This window comes from Pecten maximus, chromosome 7 (genome assembly GCF_902652985.1).
Source record: "Pecten maximus chromosome 7, xPecMax1.1, whole genome shotgun sequence".
In the NCBI taxonomy this organism is placed as follows: Eukaryota; Metazoa; Mollusca; class Bivalvia; order Pectinida; family Pectinidae; genus Pecten; species Pecten maximus.
In genome coordinates this window covers 31,905,753-31,932,934 of record NC_047021.1, presented here as the reverse complement: position 1 = coordinate 31,932,934, position 27,182 = coordinate 31,905,753, and the positions used below count along the sequence as shown (strand labels likewise).

Genomic DNA, 27,182 nt, shown 5'->3' with positions numbered 1-27,182 from the left:
ATTGAGGACCTGTCGATCTATAAAGAGACCAGAGATAGTTTAATAGCAGGTCTACGATAATACACATTTTTAATCCCGAATTATTCAATTTTCCATGTAGCCTCGTTTTCACAAAATCTCATGATATTTTAAAGTATTTTCATTAATATAAATATCCATATAGGCTATTTTAAGTGTACGGCTTTCCTAATTAATCACGGAGTTTATAATTCAGGTAGAATCATCAAAAATCATTTCAATGGCATGAAATGTTTCTCATAACTTTAAAAGAAATGTTAGAATACAGTTTATCTTAAAATTCTCTAAACACTGAAATACCTCACACGGAGTAGATTTTATTGATCCAAAGACTTACACACATCTACCTATGTGTACTTACTACAATACGTACTTGACAGCGTGTATCAGAATGCATAATTAATGCACGTGCTTCGGACGTAAGTATCATTAATACCACGTGGTCACCACCTGTACATGGATTTTCCGTTACGTGATCTCCACTGCGGAGTTTAACCAACAGTTTTAAACGTCCAGTAAGGTAAGATAGAGCATTTTCATGTTCCGTTCTCGAACAATCGCATAGAACATTTAAATTATTTATGGCGAACTGTGGTTTCTGGTTTACGGCCTCCTGGTGATAACTTGTAGAGTATGAAGCTGATGCACGAATGTATTCCAGACGCGAGCTTCTGTTTGTATGATGAACGAAAGACAATTGATGGAGAATTGGATGTTAGGTGAGGGATGTGAGGACGGAGGGAGCGTTTGGGTGTGGGTGGAAGGGATAGAGGAAAAGAAGAGAGACGGAATTGTTATGCTGTACAATTATTTCCCTAACAAGAGCTGTATAATTTTTACTAGGTACATCACACTGACTTGGCACAAATGTCAATACCCCCACGGTCCGTACACGTGTTTATAAGTGACTACCACAATACATGTATAATACAGACAGTGTGGCGTGGACTTTGTGCCAATTCCCTGATGTGTTAGTGATGACCACTTGATGACCCATAGAACCACCATAAACTTACTACTTCCATCAGTGTCCTGGATAGTAATATTTACAATAGTATGCCTGAGTATATACAAACGAGATACATGCACGCGTAGACATGTTTTTTAGATTTGATATTTAACATTGGAACAATTTGTCATACCGATAAGCAAATACAAAATTGAGAATTGAACAATCAGATCTATAAACCGATAAATAAGGTGTGGCATTACAAAATATTACAATAGATATATATGTTAACAATATACTGTTTTGTTTTGTATAAAGGTAAAAAAAACAATGATGCTGTGCATTTGTTTAAATTCAACAACATTTAGTATTTGTATTCCTGTATTTGGAAGGAGTAATTTTCTCGACCTGATAAAACACGAAAGAAGCCCATAAACCCATTAACTTTCCGCGATGAGTTACTGTGTAACGCAATTACATTGTGTACCACTCAAATATAACTCCGCGAATATTGAGCGACATGCAGTAACTGGGGCTGTAGGAGGACTACTGGGAAAGAAAACAATGCACACGTGTAAGAATCATCACACATAATGATGTATTCATCGGGTACATGGATCGACAGTAGTATTTTTGTGTTGTTTTGTGTATAAACAGTACATTGTTCAGCTCCTGTCGCCGAACTACTGACAGGGAGGATAGTAATCAATATAGGTCCATTGTATTATTGGTCCCAGTCGTAGATTTACCTACAGTAACATACATGCTATGTATATAGCTTTATATCTTAGTCCTCCAGACGAACCCGTAACGTGAAACAGTTCACGCATTTCAATCTTCACATATCCATCAAACGTGACGTTTGATTGTACAATTGTATTATTCAGTGACTGAAACCATCCTTGACCCAATCTGGATGCACCATCGATCCGTTGTCATATTCTGACAAGTTTGATATTTAATAATGGCTACAACAGTAAAATGCAAACTTCATTCACAGCCAGCAGCATCTGTGTCGGCTTCCCTGATAGAGACCTGATCTCATGAGATAAATGAATTAGTACAGCGATGGCAACCGTATCAAACATTTATGCGAACTGACTAAGAGCTGCATTCAAGCACGTAAGTGACACAGTACACTTGTTGTGTCTAAAAACATAAACACAATTATTTTGAAATTACGCTTACTTTAGATACTTGATTCCCTACTTAGAGTATACATGTATCCAATTAAAACGCAAAAGTATTTCCGATATTTTCTTTTTTTTTTTTACTTCCTAGCAGATATTATTATAAATTTTTATACATATGATCTGCGGAAACAACCGTAGAAATATCTATACTTGAATGAATATTGAATAAGATATTGTTAAACTATATATTTATATCGCAAGCTTACCACAAAATTAATTAACTTTCTTATGACCTAATTAGACGGCTGTAAACTATAGTATACTCGGACAGACACGCCTTTATTTCACTACTAATTGGTTCATATTAATGCACACTGTACATCGAGTTAGTTTCCAAGAGAGAACGTGTTAGATCATTTTTATAACAGTAAAGCTATGGTGTCATGTTAAGGTGTATTATGACGAGTATGTATACCCTTTCAGCACTCGACTTAGACATGGTGGTCACCTTAATGCCCCTGTCACACTTTACCGGATTGGGCCACCGGACGTGAAACGGATAACATTTTTGGATATCCGGTGATGTTCGTCAATATCCGTTTTATGTCCGTTTTATGTTCGGTTCATTCGTTTCATGTCAGGTGATGTACGGTGCGTCCGGTGGTATCCGTTGGAAAGTTTTGTGCATGCACAAAACTTGAAACGGACAGTAACGGATAAGAATATTCGTTGGCTGCCCTGTGCATGTCCGTTTTGTCCTGTATATATCCTGTCATTGTTCGTTTATATGCGGTAGGTGTACGGGGGGCATGCGTTACCCAGTCCGTTGATGGAACTTGAACGCATACGCCACGCATAAACCGGACCTTCAGCGGACATATAACGAACACATAACGGACACATAACGGACAAACACAGGATGCTTGCAGGATTAACACCGGACACAACGAATAGACAAACGGATTGAAAACGGATAACACGCACAGAACGGATAAATACAGAATACCTACAGGATACCTACAGGGGGAGGAACTGACTACCGACAGAAACTGATTAATTATCGCAGGCATATAAAAAGGCTCTTGGAAGCTTCCAAATTAGATTCACAGACAGTTGTCAGCATGGAATGTCAGACTAAAGTTTCTGTGCAGTTTAGGGCCGCCTTGCACTTCTTCTGTGTCTTGCGCTTTTCTACCGCGAGGCATTTTGGCGAGGTAGTCAGCACTGTAACTATTTGACAACTGATCGACGGAGAAATGCATATATCTTGTTTTTTTCTGCACGCGCGCGTTAATGTCCGTTAGGTGTTCGGTTTGTCCGCAATGCATCCTGTACACGTCCTGGTTCACCGGTTCATGTTCGTTTGTTGTTCGTTACTCATTCGGAGACACTCGGTTGGTAGTACGGTAGCCGTACGTTACATGTTCGTTATTGGTACGTTTTATCCGTTCCATATTCGGTGCAAGTACGTCGTCAGTTTGGATTTTTCTACCGGACTGACAACTTTGCCACCGTATACCACCGGATAACAAAAATTTCTATCCGTTGATGTCCGGTACACCAATCCGGTCAAGTGTGACAGGGGCATTACCATGAACTACCTCAATGATTACTCCCTCCGTACCGGGGTCACCTTTACCATGAGCTACCTCAATGATTACTCCCTCCCTACCGTGGTCACCTTTACCATGAGCTACCTCAATGATTACTCCCTCCCTACGGTGGTCACCTTTACCATGAGCTACCTCAATGATTACTCCCTACCGTGGTCGCCTTTACCATGAGCTACCTCAATTATTACTCCCTCCCTACCGTGGTCACATTGACCATGAGCTACCTCAGTGATTACTCCCCTCCCTAACTCCAATACACCCGTCACCAATGATATACGGGAGACGATGGCGGTAATAATATGACAAAATTGTTAGACGTTTCTGAAGATTTTATTAGAATGTTGAAGCTTTGAAGTATCCTTGGAGTCATACTTTGCAGTAGCTGTATCGATCTTCTCAACAACATACTGTGGTATTTGTTTTACACATATAGTATATATAGTAATACTAGTGGTGATCTACTAAGACATGGTTCTTCAAAGCATTGTCATCCTAGGTATCTTTGAAAGTTATTCTTTGAAAATATAATTTTGATACTTACTTGCATACTTTGTGTAAGAATTTTCTTTTGTGGTTCACTATTGGAAAGATTTCTGATTAATTTTCCATGATTAAGGCATTTTCGACAAAGACCGCCTGCGAAGATCAGTGCTTAAATAAGCAGTGTAACCTTACTTATAAGTACAAATTTTATTTTGATTTTTGCTTTTTTTTCTAATTCCATTAAATACGTTTTAAATAGGTGTATAAACGTCATTGGAACATATTAATACATATTTTTTCTTCCGAAATATCCACACAGAGAAAATCCTTAACCAAGTAGATAGCTTACAACAATTTGATATAACATTACATTGTCTATCACTTTATCACAGCATTGGCTGGTTGTATTTTATCTTCATCATCTTCATCAAGAAAATTACGATACTGACGAAAAACCACTTGAAATCAATAAGCAGGAATACTCCCTAAAAATTGTGTAATGTATCTTCAAATGGCAATATTTTAACCAATTTTACTTCAACTTTTCAAATTAAGATGAAATAATAGAATACAAATTACATTTGGTAACTTCTTTCAGGCTAACCGTACTTTCTACAAAACATATCTCAGAACTGTAGTTGACTTAGAAACCAGTCATGAATCTTTTCCGAAAACATAAATAACTTGTGTTACGACCTGTGTGGGGACGAGTGACTGAGAAGCATTTTATTACTCAACAAATGTGGAATTAAGTACTTCCAGCAGTGAAGTATCTTCGACTTACATTGGAAAACTATTGCGGTTTGTCGGTTCGTATCTTAATTATCTCCCCTTAGCAACCAAAGGAATGGCGCCAACTGACGTTCTCAAAAGTACAAAAAAAAAAAAAAAAATCTTTCAACAAGAATCATTAAAGTATTAAAGTGACTGGAACCGTAAAAATCATTGTTGGAAATTATTATCAGGCATAATATTTTTAGAAGACAAATCAAAACGACGAAATTTAAAAGTGTCCACAACCATGATTTTTATCAAACCTGAATCAGTACAAAAAATGACACTACAATTCGGTAGGTCCTACAAGAAATACATACATTGTATATGTTACTGCTCGTTAAGCAGAACACTGCACGGACTCGTCACTCGCATCACGTGACTCTATTCGGCTTTCTCCGTGTAGCATTGTTTACAAACATCAATTGAGGTAAACAGGGTTTTAAAACTCGTTAACAAATATCTATAGAAAAAAATACAGTATAGACTCGTGAATCGTTATATCTTATATCCATGTCAAATCCGAAGGTGAAGGTGACTGGACAGAGGTGGAATTGATTCTTGCCTTTATTTGCCTGGTAAAATCACAGTGTACGTTAATGTTCCCAGTGTCTTTTGAGTTTACTAAAAACTATGTTTTAAAAACCCACACACACACTCAAAATATGATCGTTATCACTAATGATATCAACGTTTTCGTACACAACTACTTTTGTCCATGTCAACTTCAATATGGAGATTGGAGTTCTTTTTTTCTTTCTTTCTTTCTTTCTTTCTTTCTCTTTCTTTCTTTCTTTCTTTCTTTCTTGTTCTTTCTTTCTTTCTACCTACCTGTCAGGTGTATGTTTTCTTTAGTAACTTGTAGAGTATGCTTAAATGTGTTAAGGCAGACATCGAATTAAAATTGCATGAGAATATATCGATGCAATACATAAAACGTATTCAAAAGACAGCATTCTGTAAATGTACGAGTACTTGGGTCTAACTGGCATCGATTTAGGCACAGCTAGATGTATAAAGTACCGGCCAGAAATGGCTTCCCTACACAACTTCTGAGATATATACAGCAATCTGCCTAAATTTGTCTCCATTTGGCCTGGAGATGGTTCCGCAGCACATGACAGATTTGAATATTTGAGGGAACAAGTTCAAAGTTCACGTAAATTCACGTGACTTATGGCAGGTTCAGATTTGTTTGTTTGTTTGTTTTTGTTGAACGTCCTATTAACAGCCAGGGACATTTAAGGACGTACCAGGTTTTGGAGGTGGAGGAAAGCCGGAGTACCCGGAGAAAAAAACACCAGCCAACGATCAGTACCTGGCAACTGCCCCCGCGTAGGTTTCGAACTCGCAACCCAGTGGTGGAGGGCTAGTGATAAAGTGTCGGGACACCTTAACCACTCGGCCACCGCGGTCCGGCAGGTTTAGAGGTCACGACAATATATGTCATTGAACATCATTGATGTTAGTGATGGGGTGTCTATGTGCGACACGAACACTGTTCTTGGTTGTTCTAGAACACATGAACAATGTTAACCCCCGAACATTAAGGGCAAAGTACAGATCATGTTCTAGGAACAGAAACCTCGTACCACATCCACAGAAAGAACAGAGAACAAGAAGAAACTGCCGAACGTCTGTATTTTATTCGTATTGTGTTAAAGAGGCTTGCCCGGAGAGAGATCAGAAAAATTGGCTAATAGAAAAAGATTTTTACACATGACAGATTGTTGGAATTGTTGAGTTTTTCATTTTATTTTCCTTATAAAACGCTGAAAAGTGATATTAAAACCTCATTTTTTAAATATTATTTATTTAATCGCAACCCGCAATAAGTCCCCGCTATAAAGTGGAGTCTTATTTGATTGACACATCAAAGAAACAAGCACGTGCACAGTGTCGCACAGTGATAACTTCAAAGGCAGCGGCGATTTACAAAGAAGATTTGCCGTTATATTCCATACATTTCCCTCTCAGGTTGAGTTTTAAAACGTCTTTTAAATACATATTCTGTAATTGTTTTCAAGAAATAAAGTCGGAAAGCCTCTAATTTTGTCACATAGAAACGTGTACTGAAGTTTATTTAGTGATCGGAGATGTGCCGTTTACCGGTCCGTCTGCGGGTAAGCCTCTTTAAATAAACAACGTTGATTAGATATGTATTTCTATAGTGTCTGATATCTAAAAACAATTAAGAGTATTATGGTGTTCACTGTTTAGTGGGCACCATGTCCATGTTACTGTCACATTCCTGATGATAGGGTGAATATTTACAAATTTTTACAAGAACATGTTCTATATTGTCCCCGAATCAGCAAGAACATATCGCCCAAATACACCCCTGATGTTGAATTGGACTAATACGCCTAAACAGACGGCGACTTTCCGTATCCAATAGAAATCTCTATCGTATCAGCGGTCTTCAAAGATTCAATGATTAATCAGTGTCAATTGAACGTTTGATTACGGTCGTGCTGACAATCGGAAGTTACATACACTGTACGTGTAGGTGTGCGCTTGCCAAGACAATGGTCAGCGATTACAGTTGAACATCTGCTTGTAGGTGGCCATGAGGTCTGTCACTCATTCCGGATACCTGAAGTTGTTGCTCAATATAAGCCAAATAGTACTGATGAGATTGATTTCTGAGAATCCATACTAGATTTTTCATTCATTTCAGCAAGGGAATGCAAAAACTTTATTGAGAAAATGTATAATTAAAGTAATTTGACCGACAATCTACTCTTAGCTGTAATATATAAACTTGGTATGAGATTGACCTTGGGGTGGTGAAGGTTCGGTAGTCGATGAAGAATACACGAGTCACATTAGTAAATGACTTTCATTTATCTGAATTAGTATACTATCGCTTAATTATTTGCAATTTATCTAGTTTACATGTTCTCCTAACACTCAATGATATATAAAACAATATGAACAAACTAACGATAATTCCATGTACAAGCATGAAGACAGTCGGTATTCAAAGGCAAGCGTAATCGATAAGCACGTGTTTGAGAAGGTGATGAAATGCAATGAGAGCAAGCTTAAGTCATAATTCGGAGGTAAATACAATCGATAAGCTGGTTACATTTATTTTCAGTAAGTGATGAATAGCAATGCTTTTGTAATATTCATATACAACCAATATACATCGAAACAAGTCAGAATCATGAGGAAGATATAATCGATAAGGTGTTTGCGTGTGTTTTGAGTAGGTGATGAATAGTGCTGACGGACATGACTATAACAATATTAGTACAATATATACAAAGGTTAAGGTAAAACAAATCTCTAAAAACCAATACTACACACTCTAACTTGTTTGTCTAAACTAGTCGATAAATGACATGCCACTAATCAAATTAGTCAGAATTCGGAGGCAAATATATTCGATAAGTACTGTACATCTGCTTTGGGTAGAAGATGAATAGTTATGTCAGACAATAACAATATTTAAACAATATATACAAAAAGTAAGGTAAAACAAATACACGAAAACAAATACTACACACTCCATCTTGTTTGTGTTAACTAATCGATAAATAACCTGTTACTAATCACATTACCGGCATGAATATTACATATACATATTTACTATATATGTAGCGCATGGGTCGTAAGCTATACCGAGTCGCTCTCGTTTTCCAATCGGACTTGTTTTCCGGCGTTAAAATGTGCCTGTGTCTCAAGGGACTTTCCCCGTATCGATCACGACTTCCCGCTCCGTGAACGAAGTCTAGCGAATTCCAGGTGAATGTGTGTGTAAAGCTCAGCATTGCGGCAACAGCGATCAGGCTATCATTAAGAGTACTCCGGGAAACACGTTTTTCCAGAGTTATTCTGTACTAAGGGAAAGAAAACCAGGGAGTTCCAATCTTCGTTCGGATATGTGGACAGGAAGAGGTGTAAAGCTCCTGTATAATTTCATGGATTAGTGTTACATTGTGTTTCTTGTAGTGTAGTGGACATATTTCGGTCGGTCGGATTATAATTTTGAAGATCATTTACCATTTTACGACGAAACGCTTCTAATCTACATTAAACTCCAGAGGCTAATTCACCCGGTTACAGAAAGGTAAGGATGAAGCTACGTGTAAAGATAATCCCCATTGGGCCATAGGGAACATGTCCTTGACACCATACGAGCGTTTTAAATGCATGTGGGTCCATCATTAGAGCCAAAGCTTAAAAGTTTCAAGATAAATATAAAAATATCAATAGTTTATATTCGATAGTAAAAAAAACCCCCAAAACAATCATCTAATTACAATCTACAGGAAAATTTGAATTCAAAATGACTGATTCATCGAGGTGCCGATAAGAGAGGTGGATATGTGAATAATTCTTAATTTTGTATCGGGGGAATCACTAAAAATACGTTTTATTATATGGTTTGCCAAATTCAGTGAAATATGAATTAATGTACTCTTAACTTTCCCCTACTAAAATTTCAATATTATGAATATATAACTACTGCAGACTGACTGCAATTCCGAGAGAGTTTCTCTGTTTTTACAAGCCGCTCTTGTCGGGAATGGACCCTATAAGTAGTCCGATTTAGAGACTGTGGTTGTTCCCGACTATCGTCGAAAGCAAATATTTTATCTATTGACAATTACTATCGTGTTAAACATGTACATGTATTAAGAAGCCAAAGCGTATTTTTTCTATCTAATTAATACAACCAAGAAAATTAATATATTTCTGGTAAGTATATTGTTTGATGATGTCAGTAGTTATATCAGAAATGCTCTTTCGGTAGTACAATTGATATCGATATTAACGGGTCATGCCCCTTCAGGGGCCCCCGCTGTTTATGATACTGATTTCCGGTTGACTATATCAGAACAACGACAATTTCCGGTAGTCGTGCTGAATGTCACATTACAGTTTTGACGAGTAACGATTTCTACGAGACCATTGTACAGAAACTAAGGCTGATTTTTTCCGTTTCCGGAAAGCAACGTGATGAAGAATGCCGGTAATAGTTCAGGGATTGTTCTACACATGCGCCTCAAATATAAATGGCGTGATCATAAATCACGTTTATGTAACATATTGTTTTCTTAAAATCCTAACCACGCTTAAGAGTGTAAAACAAATGTGCAAAATAAGATTACCTAGCCCCCTCCCCACACCCAATTATGGATCAATAACGCTGAGTTTATAACGCCTTGGTAATTGTATAAACAACTCCCATGGCGGTTGATATGATAACGATCATTCCAATGGATGAAGTCAAGATGTGGAGCCGATAAATCAGACATGTTTGTTTATTCTGGTAATGACATATCTGTATCTGGTAATACACTTTATTGGAAGACTCGTACAATCAGACTTAATAAAACAACACAGTTAAGGTTGACATCCTTAGCAGATATATATGGTTGTACTGTTGTCTTTAAAACTGTCGTCCAAATATTCGTATCATCATTTATTTCGGAAAATGTTAAAGGAAAACAGTACATTAGGTTTGTATATATCTAAAACAGCACCGATACTGTGTTCTAAAGAAGCAAACAATTCATAATTTACCCCGGAAACAATATGGTTCAACTGTTCTTGGAAAGCAACATTCCTCAGAAACACTAAGGCGTAACTAATACTGTTTACGAAACCTTCAGATATACATCAGAAACAACATCGTTTGAAAGTACACGAAATTAGGGTTCAACTATCCGCTGAAAACAATAGATCTGGCAAACACCTCAGTTCACGAAAAGCAATAAACCTCAAAAATAACTGTTCGTGAAAAGCAATAGATATCGAAAACACCGCAGTTCATGGAAAGCAATGGATCTGAAATAACTGTTCGTGAATAACAATCTCGTAAACACCGCAGTTCACGGAAAGCAATGAACTCAAAAATAACTGTTCGTGAAAAGCAATAGATATCGAAAACACCGCAGTTCATGTTTCGAAAGCAATGGACCTCAAAAATAACTGTTCGTGAAAAAAACCGGGTATCGAAAACTCTACGGTTCTATCGTTCACGAAATGCAATTAATTTCTGAAAAACACAGCTGGAATTGTTCGCTAAGAACAATTTACATCTCAGAAACAAAACAAAAAAAGTGTTTAAATCTTCACGTATGACAATGATGCTTTTCAGAAAACAGTTTGTATTTATCTAGATCTAATAAGAACCACTAAAAAGGTCATTCGTTCGTATCGCTAGATCTCTTGAGGACTCGACATTTCACGTTGCCAGCGTTTAGCCTTACATTGACTGGTGAAAATTGTATTGTCTGATTGTCTGATTTCCCTCATGGCTGCGTTCGCCTTCCTTCTCTTACATCTCTCGATTCAATTTCCTCGGACTTGTTGTCAATGTCAGGATTCTATTAAACTTCTCTATGTCATATTTATCGGATATTTATCAGGCGATGGTCGCTCAGGTCCTATTGAATTATTCTCCGATTGCATATCCTCGAGTTTGAGCAAGATGTTTCCGTCCTTATTCTCGAACACACTTTCCTGCAGTATAACTTCATATATAAAACCATTCTAGGCATGTTATCCCCATTGGAATAAAAAAACAACATAGTTACTACTTATATAACTTACATATTACAGTGAAGGTAGAACGATAAGTGTATCAGAACTTTTCTATGATCTCTAAAACACGTATGTAGGTTGATTGGGGCCGCGGTGGCCGAGTGGTTAAAGTGTCCCGACACTTTATCACTAGCCCTCCACCTCTGGGTTGCGAGTTCGAAACCTACGTGGGGCAGTTGCCAGGTACTGACTGTAGACCGGTGGTTTTTCTCCGGGTACTCCGGCTTTCCTCCACCTCCAAAACCTGGCACGTCCTTAAATGACCCTGGCTGTTAATAGGACGTTAAACAAAAACAAACCAAACCAATGTAGGTTGATGTTCCATAATTAAAAGTATTCCCTTACATTCATCTATCTACAGAAAGAATGGTTTCCAATCGAGCGACGGGCCTATGTCTGAATACAGTTTTGTGCTTTTTCGTGGTCCTACTTCCAAATTTAGAAATAACCGTTTCATACTTTTTTTTCTTAAAAAAAAATGCATTTCGAGAAAGTTAGCATGGAAAAAACGTAATAATGCTTGCAACAAAGCATTTGTAATTGCAAAGGTGAATACATCCGATGTCAATTTTCACGACAATAGGTTCATTACTTCTTGCGTACCGTATCCGTATTGAATAATCCAAAAATGTATGGAGACGACCTTCAGAATATTTTCTGTATTATCTTTATTAATATATATATATGTGTTTTATAAGAACATGGATGTGGTGCAGTGGTATAAGCTGCGGGTATTTCTGGATTGAACACCTGTGACGTTTCGGAATTTGGTCACTTGCGAACTAATGTCTGCGACGTTTCGGAATTTTGTCCTACCCTTTCAGACGTCTTAAGTCACTCATATATCAACATTGCCAGACGGCTGTCATGGGGACTTCTAGGCCAACAGGAAAGTCGAGATTTCAGTGACTCTAAGTGTGTTTAGTGATTATGTAATAAAACAAGTATATTATGGGTGTCTGTGCATTAGTCCAGAATATTTGACCCCCGGTACCGGTAATCGACTGATGTTCTAGATTTCCAAGGCTACAGAACGATTTTAAACCAATGCAGCGGCGTTAATCTTTAGTTTACTGCCTGTTGCAATGATGCTTTAAAATAAAGTACTTTGACGAGATGATGCTGTATCATATACATGCATAAAGTCGTGGGAAAACATGTGATACAATCTTGGTACACTTCAGATCTATTAGTCTTTATCGAACGGTTTACAATTTGAAAGCAATTCTAATGCAAATTCTAACCTTAATTGAATGAGAGGCTACATTTGAATCTCGGTCGATATTTCCCACAGCCTGTTGCAGAATGTGGCCTGCTAAACCAAGTGGTTTTTTTTTGTTTTTTTTTTTGCAAAACTTTTACGGAAGAGAATTGCTTGCATACGAAATGGGTCTTTTTAAATTGAGCGAACTTCCATTTAAGTAAAAGCGGGACGTTGTGCCAAATGTGAATGCGTCAAATGTCTGGTTCTCCAGTAACCCCGAAGTTACCCTTAAACCATTATTTGTTACATGAATAAAATCAAAGTAGGAGAGTGAAAAAAACAAAACAAATTCGTTCGATGCAACATTTTATTGTCTGATTCAGTCCTTTATTGTCTTTTGACTTTACTCATCAATCACTAATCAGTTTTTATCTGCCCGGTCTAAGTAAAGAATCATGAAATACGTTCAAAAATGGTTTAGGCCAATACGTGTGTGTCACCACTAACCTCTGTTAGAAGAGAAAGCTTTCAACATAGAATAACGGAAACGTGTCTACTTTGTTCATACATGGACATTTGGGTAATGGATTACTTGAACGATTGGTAGAATGGTAAGAAAACATTGTTTTCGTTGTCCATTTTTCCAGTAATCAATCATTATTCTTTGAGGTATACAACATAACTATATATTTCATTCCTGAAAAATAGGGAGGGGGAGGAGGCTATAATGAGTTAGCAAATGTAAAAAATTCCAGATAAGGTAACTTACCAATACTTCTTCAAATCAATTATCGTATTCGGTCAGGAGGGGAGATGCTTATATTTTGTTTTTGAACGTAACTTGATCTGACAGGGAATTCATTTCGGCGTGGTTTCCATTTGTCTAGCCGCCAACGGAAATCCATTACCATCTTCCAGTTCACTTTCCGGTACAGTTGGTGGTAGGAGTATCTCGATAATTTGGAGTCTTCACGAAAACCTCTCACAGTCAATTACAGGGATAGTAATATTTATATCCCTGGTCATCATGCGTCAAACTGAACCATAACGGTAAGAAACTGTAGGAATATGGTGTCTGAAGGGCTGATGTAAGGTAATTTGATCTGAAGGAAAGGTAATTGTAGACCAACAGAAAGAAGTTCGGCCGGAAAACGAATTACTGCAAATGCACTCATTTTGACGCACTCAGATTTGAACGCGTTGACTTTTGACTTAAATATATTTTATTGTCAAAATAGAGACAAAGGATTAGCTATGGTTTTGTTGCTATGGGTATAGTATATAGAAAGTGCTTTAAACGCTGTAATAATCTAATGCAATGTTTCCTGCAATAAAGCGCAAAAAAATATCACCGCTAAATTCAGTATGTCTACAGTACTATATATGTATAATTGGTACCTTCATATCACTGCACGGTTACCTTGTAGTGCGGGCGATATCGACCACAATTGTTGTAGGGCTTTGTGGCAGTAGCCGAAATTGGTATGAACCCATTTTTATACAAAGAATACATGAGTGTAACTGCACTCAAAAATACATGTTTATATAGAGCGCGGGTTTTAAAATATGTCAAATTTCCATTATGGATTTATATATGAATTAAAAGACCACATTTCTTGCATGAGCCTTCAGAAATTGTTGATAGACTTAGTGGTGACAAACGTATACCTGTAAACATTTGGCAGTGAGCAGCGATCTAAAATGGCGAGATATCTTGTAGAAAACGGGGTCATAAATGGCGTTTGTCGTTTCTCAGTGATATGTTAATTATAGTATCAAGTTGCTATTGTTGTTTTGTGCGTTTTCTTGTGAATATGCCTATCTTCATTTCTCTTCTTGAAACTCAGAGACGTAAAGGCTACTGACATACTGATAGCGATACCGACAGATATTTTGTAACCTTTAACTTCATGTTTGTACTGAACACGTTGGTTTAATCAAAAATTACAATAAGAACTTTCGTGAATGAAATTGATATATCCTATAATTTACTTTGAAGTGAGTTAATTGAATACTTTTGTGTATTGTTAAAGCATCTTTGACTTGTCCATGTACGGGCATAGCTCCTAATCAGCTTGACATAATTTTAGCGTTTCACTAATATTCGCGAACTGCACATGAATAAGCACACTAACGGCTGCGCAAAAAAAGCGCCAAAATACGATTACCGTTAAAACAAGAATACCTGTAAGATTACCACTACAATAAGATTAGCAATAAAATAGCATTACCGCTAAAATAATATTACAACTACAAGATCATTACGGCGTTTAAATAAGAATACCGCTTCGATAACCGTTAAAATGAAATTATCACTGAAATAGCATTACCGAAAAAATAAGATTACCGCTAAAACATGATTACCACTAACATATGATTACCGCGAAAACAAGATTACCGCTTAGATTGGCGCTAAAATGATATTAACACTAAAATAACATTACCACTAAAATAAGATTTACCCCTTAAACAAAATTACCGCTATAACAAGATTACCACTAAAATAAGATTGCCATTAAAATAAGGTTACCGCTAAAAGATAACCACTTAGATTGCAGTTAAATGAGATTATCACTAAAATAACTTTACAGCTAAAACAAGATTACCGCTAACATAATATTACTACTAAAGTAAGAATACCGCTAAAATAATTACCTTTACAGTATGTAAACAGATGGCAGAGTACGTGTTGTGTCATGTTTCCATCAAAATGATACAGACTCCATTACGTTTTAAATGAGTCATTGTTGCGGTGTTAATGGTTTTGGCGTCCAGTGCTTTTTATTATCATTATCATTGTTATTATTTGGAATATCTATAGTGCTTTTATAATGCACGTAGCCATTGTCACCATCTGCATGTAAGGAAAACATCGTAGTAACGGGGTTTTAAGTGAACGAATTGACAGCAGAAACTGTTGAAATTAATTTTCCTGAGAGAAAGCATACCCTTAATACCATTGCATTATGTGCGGGGAAACTCACAAAAAAAGCGTGCACAACGAATTTCTCTTAAATACAATATCCATTATTGTCTTGGGAGCTAAAAGGGTTTCCTTATTAACAGGCATGTTGCTGAGAACTAATGACTCACTTATATCCAACTTACGATGTTCCTCTGACCAAACCTCAGACTGGGTATTAGACAAGGCCAGACAACACGGATTTAGTTATCAGGGTCTTGCAATAGAGACGACCTGTTTATTGCCTGTCGTCCAAAATACAAATCGACGGTTCCAATACAACAATTTATCTTCATTATTAACAATTCATCTTAATTATGAAATGCCTTTCGAAGATAGAAATGATATCCTTTGATAATTAATTGATGTTTCGTATCAAATTGCCTAAATTGATTATTTCCCCATTAGTTAACAATGCACAGCTGCTACTACAAACGTTTAATGTGAATTCAGTCATTTTCAATAAATAGTAAATTCCGTGATGTAGGCGTTTTGACCGATCATTAGTGAAGACATTCGTATTATAGTTCCTTGTTTTAAGTAGAATTAATCACATTACCTTCCAGTAATATATACACCACACGAAAACTGGCAACATGGATATCCATGTCACGACAGTTACACATGCTTTCGTTCATCTCTCCAGAGATTTTTTTTTTGTCTGGCTGTTTGCCTTTACGTCTGTATGTAAGCATCATCCGCTCATTTTTGTCCATTGTTAATTTCACCCATGTAATGTCACTCTTGTCTTTTTCAGCTTTTTAATATTTAACACTTGTACAGCTCACCATTGTCCAATTAACCATTGTCTCTATCAGCGTTTCAGCATTGCCAATTTTATCATTGTTGATACCCCCTCGTAAATTACATCTTTGTAAATTTCATCATTGTCAATGTTATTGATTTTACTATTATCTATTCAGTATGATGTCGATGTTTATTTCATTCTGTAATTTTCGCCATTGTCCCTCATCACTACGTCCTCATTGTCTATAGTATTTCATTCCGATATTCTGCCATTGTCTGTTTTATGTGGCTTCGTGTAATATTTCGTGTTGTTAGAATGTTTGTATTAAGACGACCTGTTTTACAATACTTTAAAGTTGGCTGGGTTTAATGTCTATTTCAACGACTTTATAAAACTCTTAATGTATCAGTGTTTATTTCTTATATAATAATATCTTTTATTTTCACAGAGTTACATATTTAGACATGGTCTACTATACAATAAGACCCTGATGGAAACATATAAGAAGTGGTACATGTATAAGGATAATTGTTGCAATCATAATAGAATATTCATTAATACGTTGATAAATGTTAAATGTGAACTTTATCTATTTTACAACGATTACGAAACAAGTTATATCCCGCGATGGAAGCGCGCGAGGGGTTTTACTGTGCGAGGGAATCGAAATATGGTCGGGCAGGTGACCCCAAAACCTTTTCACCTCCTATCGTGGAATTGATCCCCAGTCGCCTAGGTGAAAGGCAAGCGTGTTACCACTGTGCCACCGAGCACCCATCGATATATATCACTTGTGTATCACTATGTATCTCACTTAATGCTTGTTGTAAAACATTGCCATGTATTGTTTTTACATCTTCACTGCGGCACGAATGTTGAATGACATCACTGAGATCATTCCATAACGCAGAACAACTGAAGTTCATAGAGTCTGCCTGCTTCAGTAACCCTGCTGAAACACGCATCTCTCTGTACATATGAAAACGTGGAATCTAAAAACTTAAGCATAACGTTTTAAAATTTTGAAATTGAGATATGCTTTCCTTAATTCATGAAAAAAAAACCCCAGAAATAGGCATCCATCTTAGGCTGTTAGGAAGCGTGCAAGAAAGAATTGATAATTAATTCATGCTTCTGAATACGCTTGAAATGTCTAAGAGTTTAAGTAAATTTTCCATTATATCCGAGCTCCTCACAGACATGTAAAGCGAGAAATCGAACGGTTAGAGACTTAAAAATAAGTATTTTTGAGCAGACGACCTGATTTGATCATGGCTAACATATTTCCTTCCCGGATTAGTTAAATTTTGAATTGTATGCAGGTTCCCGTATAAACATCTCAGATCGTGGAACCTCTTCATGTTTATTGATTCAGCCTTTAAGAAGGCTCCTAACAAGATAGAAATGTTACACACTCGGCGATAAAATGACATTTTATTCCAAGGTGAAACTGACGAATCGTGTGTCACAGTAGCAAAAAATAAGTTGATAGAATTGTCGATTTCATTATAAATCGGGTATCATATTAATGGCTACTCTGAATACAATTTTAAATGTGTCCCCGGCTACTATAATTAGTATCAGAACAAGAACTGGATAATTGAAAGAATTTAGTTCTGTTATTTACAAAGATCAAATATAAGACCACCAGGAAGTAGGTTTACTATTGATCCAACATGTTCTAACAATGTAATGGTGTCGATCATTTATTCTTCCATCAATTGTAGTTCAGAATCTAGAAATATCATTGTTTTTCATAAGTCTACTGATACATCGCATGATTAACCTGAACATATTTTCAGTACCGCCTGCCTCATCATTTTGGAACTTATTATGTGGCTTTTTCATGATGAATTAAAGTTTGGATTCAAAACTCGTATTCATTTTTGAGGGAGTTATGGCCATTTTGCACGTAGGAAATTCTCGTGATTATCTATTTCCCGGACCCTTTTTCGCTTGCTGCACCAATTTGTTACTTGGTATATGACTTTAACATATTAGATTACAGATCGAGTTTGAACCCCAAGTACAGAATCCCATTTTTTGTTAAGAGTTATGGTCCTTTCCAAACACAAAAATTATCACATTCAATAGTTTTTTTTATCTTTTCTTCCCCGCTACCGCTTGCCACATCAAATTGAATATTCGTATGTAGCTTTTTAATGTGGTGACCATGATATTTCAAAATGACATATTTTGAATTAAATGGGCGTAGGCGACTCATTTCATGTTTGGTAATGGTCGTGAAATCAAAATTTTGTTCGTCTTGAAGTTCATGGTGATGTAATCATTATTGTCTTTCTGAATCTAAATCCTATGGATGTTCAAGGCTTTGATTTAAACAGACGGATAACTTGTATGTCAGTCATGTTGGCCTCAGGATAGACAACATCTCAGAGTAAATCACATTATTGTATAAGATTTTGCATACGATTTTGCATAAAATCGTGAGATCTAACTCCTTTAAGATGAGAGGCATGAGAAATCGATTTTGCCTGGATTTGTTTAATTCGTGTAGATACAGACAATTATACTCCGACATAAGTTTTATAAAATGCTTTAAATCGGATATAAATATGATACATTCATGTTTATATTATCTATATATTCAAACTACATAAGAATGATAAACACTACAGACAACAGAAATGTCCTCAAATTAATACTACTATGTAAAAAAATATATAAATCAAATATCAAATGTGTTATTGCGTTTAATGTAGCAAGATAGAACATCCATATTCGTGTTCATATGTAAGTATATTAGGTTTTCGATAACTGCTTATATGTTGCTACCTATCTGTGTCTTTCTTTGTTATATATTGTCTGGGTGAGATCATATTACCTTTTATTTCCATATCTGTGCATGCTGATGGCTCTGTAAAAGAATGTTGGCTGGTTTAGATTATTACCTATATATATCCGCGCCTGTATCTGTTGATGGCTCTGTAGAAGAATATCGACTTGGTTTAATATTCTAATCGGAATAAGAACATTATAATTTTTGTTACATTCAATGGAGACATGTGACCTAGTTATGATAAACGCGTACATTGTACATTAGAAACTTCGAGGATGACTTTCTTTTCATTTTAATAGCTCATTTCTACAGCCCAAAATTTAGCTCAGCAAATCTTGTCAATAGACTAGATTCTTTACGTAACAATGATTACACGTATAACAATAGCTTAAACGATACTGCTTTCAACATCTATTTCAACCAGCTTCTGAACATGCAATATGAAAATGATAATTTTATCACCATCACAGACATAGTAACATGACTCTCTCTTCAATCCTTTGACTACGTCCTACGGCCAAAGTCGCATTTGCGTAAAACAACAGCTAAAATGATGCTAGCAACCTGTCGTATACAGATTAATGATTGTTTCGATCAACATCTGATAGCAATTAAACGTAAATATAAAAATGATGATTACGTCATCATCACAGTCATATTGTTTTCCAATAGTCGTTGGAAACACATTCTAGTTTATAAACATACTAACTGGAGGAAGTAAACATGAATATTTAAATATCCTTTTATTCATTACGGCACAAAGTGCATTTGTATGCATCAACAACACAATCATATAAAAGTGAATCACAGACAATAAAAAATATCCCAAACATAGCCGACCCTTTCCAATTCAAAATCAAACATCATCGTCATTAATAAAGATAATCAATTAATTAACTAATTAGATAATGAAATACATCCATTTCAAAAAAAAATATCATTAAAAAGATATTATACATTCTCAAGAAAATTGTTCACGGTCATTTCTTTATAAAACTTCATGAAACAACATGACAGATATCATGTCTACGCCGAAGGGACATTTCATTATAACTTTTAAGTTTAATCAAACAAATGGAAATAAATCTCACATAAAAATAAGTAATATCTTGTATGGCTTTTGTACAGTCCTGCAGAACTCAACACATATGACGTCAATGTTTATATGGCCTTCGTCCTGGCTCAGTATGAGTTAATTACTGCCGAGGACATTTCGTGTACGCTTGGAATAAAGAAAGAAGCAAAAATAATTATCACTGAAATATGAATAATTTGCAGTACTCAATTAACATGACGTCAATATGTATATGGCCTTCGGTTTGACTCAGGATGAGCCGGCATTTCGTGTACATTTGGAATAACGACAGAAGATTTTACGATATTGCTTTTCCTGGTCAATTACAACTGTTTAGAACATGTAATCTCTGACTATTGTTTCCTGATTCTCTTTGTCATATATTCTTGTTAAATGTATCGGAACCATTCACTTACGAATAAAAAGACACATAATTACAAAGATCCCTTAGGTTTGCACATTAACGAGAAAGGTTCTTGTGTTTTTGTCAGTAACAGTTATTTTATTGATTGTTCTGGAGAGTATTCCTTGTTTCCACAGGATTGTACACGCTCAGTCTAATTCGAGTTTTGTATTGCATATTACAGTCTTTTTTGTGATGAAAAGCTATCGTTTAATGAGATTAGTTTCTATTACTTTGAGTCTCCAATTTCCGCTAATAATTAAATGTGTAATTGTTAAGGATTTTATTACATATAATTATGTAACACAGGATTGTAATACTCGCGCAAACGTTAAAATATCTTTAAATACCGGTATGTAATAAAAAAAAAATGTGTATAACGAATATAGGCTTGCATTATGCAGTTGGTTCGTCATTCTAGTACTCGTCAGTGATGCTAAGGACGTCATATAAAGTTATATCGTCCTTCTAGTACTCGTCATCATACAGCTGTTTCGTCCTTCTAGGACTTACTAACAAAGCTATAGAAAAACATAGTTAACACTTTTTATTATAAAAGGTAATAACTTGATATGATCGTATATGTTTTAGATTGCTGTGACCAAACACCATCATGCTTGTGACCGGATGTGCTTGTCTGTTGGTCCTACAGGTGGCGCTGGTTTCAGCCATTGAGGGTATGTATCTGTATTTGTCAGGCCTTACAAAGATACAAATATATAATCCATTCACTCATCAATTTATCCCTACTCTGATCAGGCTCCAATGTTGAAACTTATGCATTAAATCGAGGATGCTGCCCATAAGAAATTTCTCTACATCTGTACACAATGACTTGTGATGCGGAAAGAGGATTCGCTTAACAATTTGCTAATATAGACTATCATATGATTTAGAAAATTGTTACTTTACATCATGTGTTGTATGTCCTTAAAATGTTAAAAGGGTTTATCTTAATCATTAAAATCCTGTCAATATGTGACAGAGGGACACACATTTAACGCTATCCTAGCTTAACGAATGAATAGTTTTGTGTTATGCCATCATTGGGTAATATACAACAGGGTTTTTTTTATGGAAGAAGAAAAAACTTCAGTTGGAGTTGTGTGTGCAAGACACTGTTATTTCATTGTTTGTCTTTTTTCTGGCTCCCCTTTAGCGTATAACGTAAAGCCAATATAGATTAATCGTGACAGGATTTGGCTAAGGTACAGGTAAATAGACAGACAATCAATTATTTATACATCTTCTCACCTGTAGCATACTGTGTATGATAAACAGCAGTCCTCCGATCAATTGTTTGATCGCTGAAAATTCTATGGGAAAAAACATTCAAACAGTGAATCAGAATAGAATTTTTGATGTACTTGCAATTTCTAGCGAGATATGTATGATATGCTGAATTATATCATTATTTGTCAACATATGTATAATGTATCAATTTCTTTCTTTTTTTTTAAAGTTTGGATCATTCAATATTAAGAAATAATTACACGCCACTTACAATCACCAATATCACAATAAACAGAAGAGGGTTAGGATAGAACAGCCATGAATAAATTTTATGTCCACACTTATCAAACATTGAAATATGTTCTTTGCTATTGGAATTGGCATCCATAGCTTTAAAATGAATGCCAAATCTATGGATACCAACTGCAAATTGGAATTATTTGAAGCGCATTTTGTTTCATATTGGATTGTTATTTAATTGTATTCATATAGACTGAAATCCGAGTGAAACTATTTCAATACTTTATTCTTCATCTCTTTAAAAATTAAATTCATTCATCAAGTTTTATAATTTCTTTCCATAGGTATGCATTATCTACCAGGAGACGTTGTAATTATTGCATTATATGATCAACGGCGTCAATATGAGGTCCATGATTAGGGGGCTGATATGAATGTGAATTTAGTAAGGTATATAGTAAAATACCTTACAAAGATAACCGTATTGCTTTAGGTACTTTTATGATATTTTGACTGTATAAGTGGATCGGATCTATATCCAAATGGTCCTGAAAATACATATCATAATGGTCCTGAAAATACATATAGGGATTGTACGGTGTTTTATTGCGTTTAGGGTGGTATGAACGCAATAGGATACAGTTATATTCTATATAGCGTGAAAATAGATGTTCTATATATATATGTTACTTAAAACTTAAAAACCGGGAATCACGAAGACTAAATGTACTATATCTGATGGCTAAGTAAGATTCACACTAGGTACTGCATGTGTTTTAGTAACATGTCGTAGATCGATTTCTCTTGGTAATTGAACAATCTTTGATGAACTAGGCTACTGTAGACAGAGTTACAGATATCATATAAACCAGAACAGTATTGACCTTCCAGAGGAAGCCTGCTTTTGTTCCATGTCCTGTGGGTCTGTGTCGGCGCCTGAACGTATTCACTAAACACAATGAGTTATCACTTGTGTCGGTTGTACTTGGTGTATATAGTGCTGTGTGTACTGTACATAGAGGCATACGCACCAATGGAGGTTACACTTATGCATGGTCGAATGTGTATACATGTACAATTATGAGTTTTCCCCGTTTCCTAGATATTGATTTGACTATAGGGTCTGCGGTATGTATATACTTATAACAGTCACTGGGTTAGAGGAATATAGCCCCAGTAATAAGGTAGAATGTCGGATCACTCAGTATAAGTGCGGGATGCACGGTTGGTAGAGGAAAGGTACTGTCGACATGTAGCATCACAACCAATAGAAACTTAAGCTTAGATCTTTGTGACAAAAAACTGTGGGTGCTGACAAAGTAACTAATCACAAGAAGCAAATATAGCAACCCCGACATTCTGTATTAATGATTTCTGCATTGCGGGCGAAAAAACAACATCTTCTAATTTAGTATTGACGCTGACTCATGGAGCATTTACTATTGAATCATAGAAACTTGTTCGAGGACCGATCTTTATTGAAGCATTGCTACTGTGTCATAGAGCAATCACTACTGAAGCATTGCAGCTCAGTCATACAGCAATCACTACTGAAGCATTGCAGCTCAGTCATACAGCAATCACTACTGAAGCATTGCAGCTCAGTCATACAGTGGCAATCACTACTGAAGTATTGCAGCTGAATCATCGAACAATCACTATTGAAAATTTGCAGCTGAGTCAAAACCAGTAATCACTATTGAAAAATTGCAGTTTAGACAACAATCACTATTGAAGCATTGCAGTTGTCTTAGAGCAATCACAAATGACGCATTGCATTTGAGTCAAAGAGCAATCACTATTGAAGCGTTGCAGTCCACCGTAGGGCAGTCACTTTTAGGACATTGCATATGAGTCATAGAGCAATCACATTTGAAGCATTGCAGCTGTTTGAAAGCCTGCATTTATACAGACGTATGATATGGAGCTGTGCATACGTCCCTACGTCCACACTGTTATATCTCTAATTCTGTATGTTTAAGGTTATTCGTTATAGGTCCCGTCTCTGTTGCCCATATCTCAGGTACACCAGATGGAGGTCATATATAATCATTAAAAATGAGTGTCCATACAATTATTCGGTACCACAACACACACGTAATATTCAAGTTCAAACAAAAAATATATACTTCCTGGTTCCCTTGGGTTCATAATAAAGACACTTCTATAAAATACTATCGTTCTTATCGTTGCCAGTTTTACCAGGCGCCATTTCGGAAACTATTAGAAAATTTTCGTAATAATTTGCATCTGACGTCATGTCATGATCTGTATTGTTTACAATATAATGGACATCTTCTAGACACAATCGAACCTCATTATCTCGATTTCAGCTTGGTCATAAAATAACACCTATTTAACCATGTATTCGAGGTAAGTTAGTATATTGCATATAATCTTTATACTGTCTGACTTAATTTTAACTTCGAGTCAAAACTTGTCTTCGAGTTCATCGTTCGATATACGGAAGCTTGACTGTATTAATAACTGTATTTTTAACCATTTTGTAAAGTTTATCAACTGTATAGAAACGTATAGATTATCTGCTGAAACAAAACAGGAAATATAATGTAATTAATGTCGCAAAGTTTCACAACAATTGCTCATAGAACGCAAGATAGTCAAAATTGATCGATGGAAAAGCAAAATGAAGGATATCACTATTTCATTATCGCAGTCGCCGTATAAGCTATCAGTCTAGAGATATAAAGGTAGTCATTATTCAATCATCAAAATATGAAACTTATTGTTGCAGCAAAGCCATACGTCAATCGTTATTTTATTGATACCGTTATCTTCAATCGAAAATGATGTGTATACATTTCTATAGACATAAAAACAGCATTCAATATCCTATTTGTCATTGTCAAGCTTGAAATATAAAATAAAAAGTAATCTGTGCGATGAATAGCTCGATGGAACTTATTTTATTCGGCGCCTGGTGCAGACTAGGCATGCACGTAACCCTAATTCAATCGACTGGTTAGAACAATTACGGGCTCGTTGAAGGGTAATGCAAACACTGGCATCTCTCTTGTCTGGTCTGGAGATCTAATACATCATTACTCGACAACCCATATACAGATCGATGGCTAGTTCCGACTTTAAAGACATTTCAGTATTGATTTATGTCTAGCATGCTTGTGCATTTATGCGACAATGATGCATTAGGTGCAACGATAAGGCCGTTATACCTTTTGGTACATTTTTATATTAAGTGTTAATCAATTGGCACGTCAAGTCAGCTAACAAAAACATACCAATTTTATCTTTTTCCTTTTTCATTTATGATCAAATCATTAATTATCTAAACAAGTGCATGCGGGTAATTTGCTTTATATTCTAAAACTTTCAGAGAGTTAACATATTATTATTGGTCAGTATTTCTAGCTTGTTTTCTTGGTCTTCTAGTTTTTTTTTTTTTGTCATATATGGGACAGTGATTGAAGCGCGCGTTCCATCATCTGGGTATTTTATCGTTATGGGCTTTCAAATAATGGAACAACTAGTAGATGCCTTTGTAGTGCCATCATACTGAAATATCATGCTGCACACGATAGGAAGTCTACAGACAATGGGATAACCCGTCCTTACTGTAAACTGGAATGCTGAGAGCAACAAGTACTTGATCTATAGACTTTGGTTTGTCTCAGAAAGTGGACAGAGCCAAAATTTTTCCTCGCCACTCATCGCCAAGGCCAAAAAAGAGGTTTAGAAAGAACATTTTAGGTAAATGATAGCGAGAAAATACCATGTCATGTGTAGCAATGGTCATATCATGATTATTATGGTCGCTTCTGTGTTCCGAAGCAGATGGTACATGTACAAACGAAAAATCCTAAATATGCAGACATATTGCCTCCTGCATTGGGTAGCCGCAAATCATTTATCATTTTGCGATCTTTTACCTGCAGTTATGCCAACCGTAAAAGTGAGACTAAAAATAATTCAATTTTTAAAACAATGTTGAAATATATAGTTATTGTTCGTTGATTTTCATTAATTTGCATTTTAATAATCGAGATATTACATAAAAACTCTTGAATATTAATATCTAACATTTTGTCATTTCTGTGTGGCATTAATATATTATTTTAGGCTACAAAAAACATTTCTAAAACGATTACCGACATAGCTCCGCTGACATGGCTTGCATTTTCAAAACTCTATAAATTGGTTAAAACAATATAATAGAAAATATCAATAAAAGTTTCATACTTATTTCCATTACAGTTTCGATTAGTTTTTACAGGGTCTAGTTAAATGTCAAGGCTTTTCTTATTTATTTATTTACTTATTTATTTATTCATTTACTTGAAAACAATGCAGTCATGATGTGATTTTTTCTCCTCTCTATGAAACTTGATTAGTCTAATTGTGAAAATTAAGAATTGTATTTATAATTACATTTAAATAATTAACACATATATGTGTCACTGGTACTTAGAGTAGATCGTCTTTTTATCATATTACAGTGAACTTGGATGCTGCTCAAAATTCAGGAGGACAGGATGTATGTAGCGGAGTCATCTACCTGTCAAAGGACAACTCGTCCCAGGTGGTAGCTACCGAACGTGTTTCCCATGGCTACTGTGACGTCACATACCGGGCACTCTCCGACGCCAAGAACCACTGCAACCGTTTGTGCTTCACTCCTAAAAGTGACACATGTGCCAAACACATAGACCTCACAATTGTCGTCTTTTCTCTAGAAAATAAGAATAATGTGAAGGTTAGTCACGTGTCGATGGAATGACGTCATATTTATTTCTTTATCATATCTACAAAACAACGAGATTACTATTATGGTTTCATTTATTTATTTGCGTGTATCTTCATATTGCATACCGTAATTTGATATCACGAAAGTGTTTGATGAATGTGTATTTGACACACACATTTCCACGCATTCAAATGGAAATACTGAATAGCATATACGCATGTTTAATTAATTGTCGATCTAGAAATGTATGCACTATAATCCTA

At 35.8% G+C, this 27,182-nt stretch overlaps 1 protein-coding gene across 3 annotated transcripts in view; it reads left to right on the top strand.

Moving 5' to 3' along the window:
* Nucleotides 1–431: 431 nt before the first annotated feature.
* LOC117330591 overlaps nucleotides 432–27,182 on the top strand; it is a 43,333-nt gene continuing 16,582 nt past the window's right edge. The window contains exons 1-3 of one of the 3 annotated variants that reach the window (XM_033889003.1): nucleotides 432–538; nucleotides 21,315–21,400; nucleotides 26,672–26,928. In XM_033889003.1, coding sequence (XP_033744894.1) covers nucleotides 21,337–21,400; nucleotides 26,672–26,928 — 321 coding nt within the window. In that variant the 5' untranslated portion in view covers nucleotides 432–538; nucleotides 21,315–21,336. Of the gene's footprint in view, nucleotides 539–8,628; nucleotides 9,049–21,314; nucleotides 21,401–26,671; nucleotides 26,929–27,182 lie in introns of those variants that run through there. The other 2 variants (XM_033889004.1, XM_033889002.1) reach the window with 2 other exon arrangements.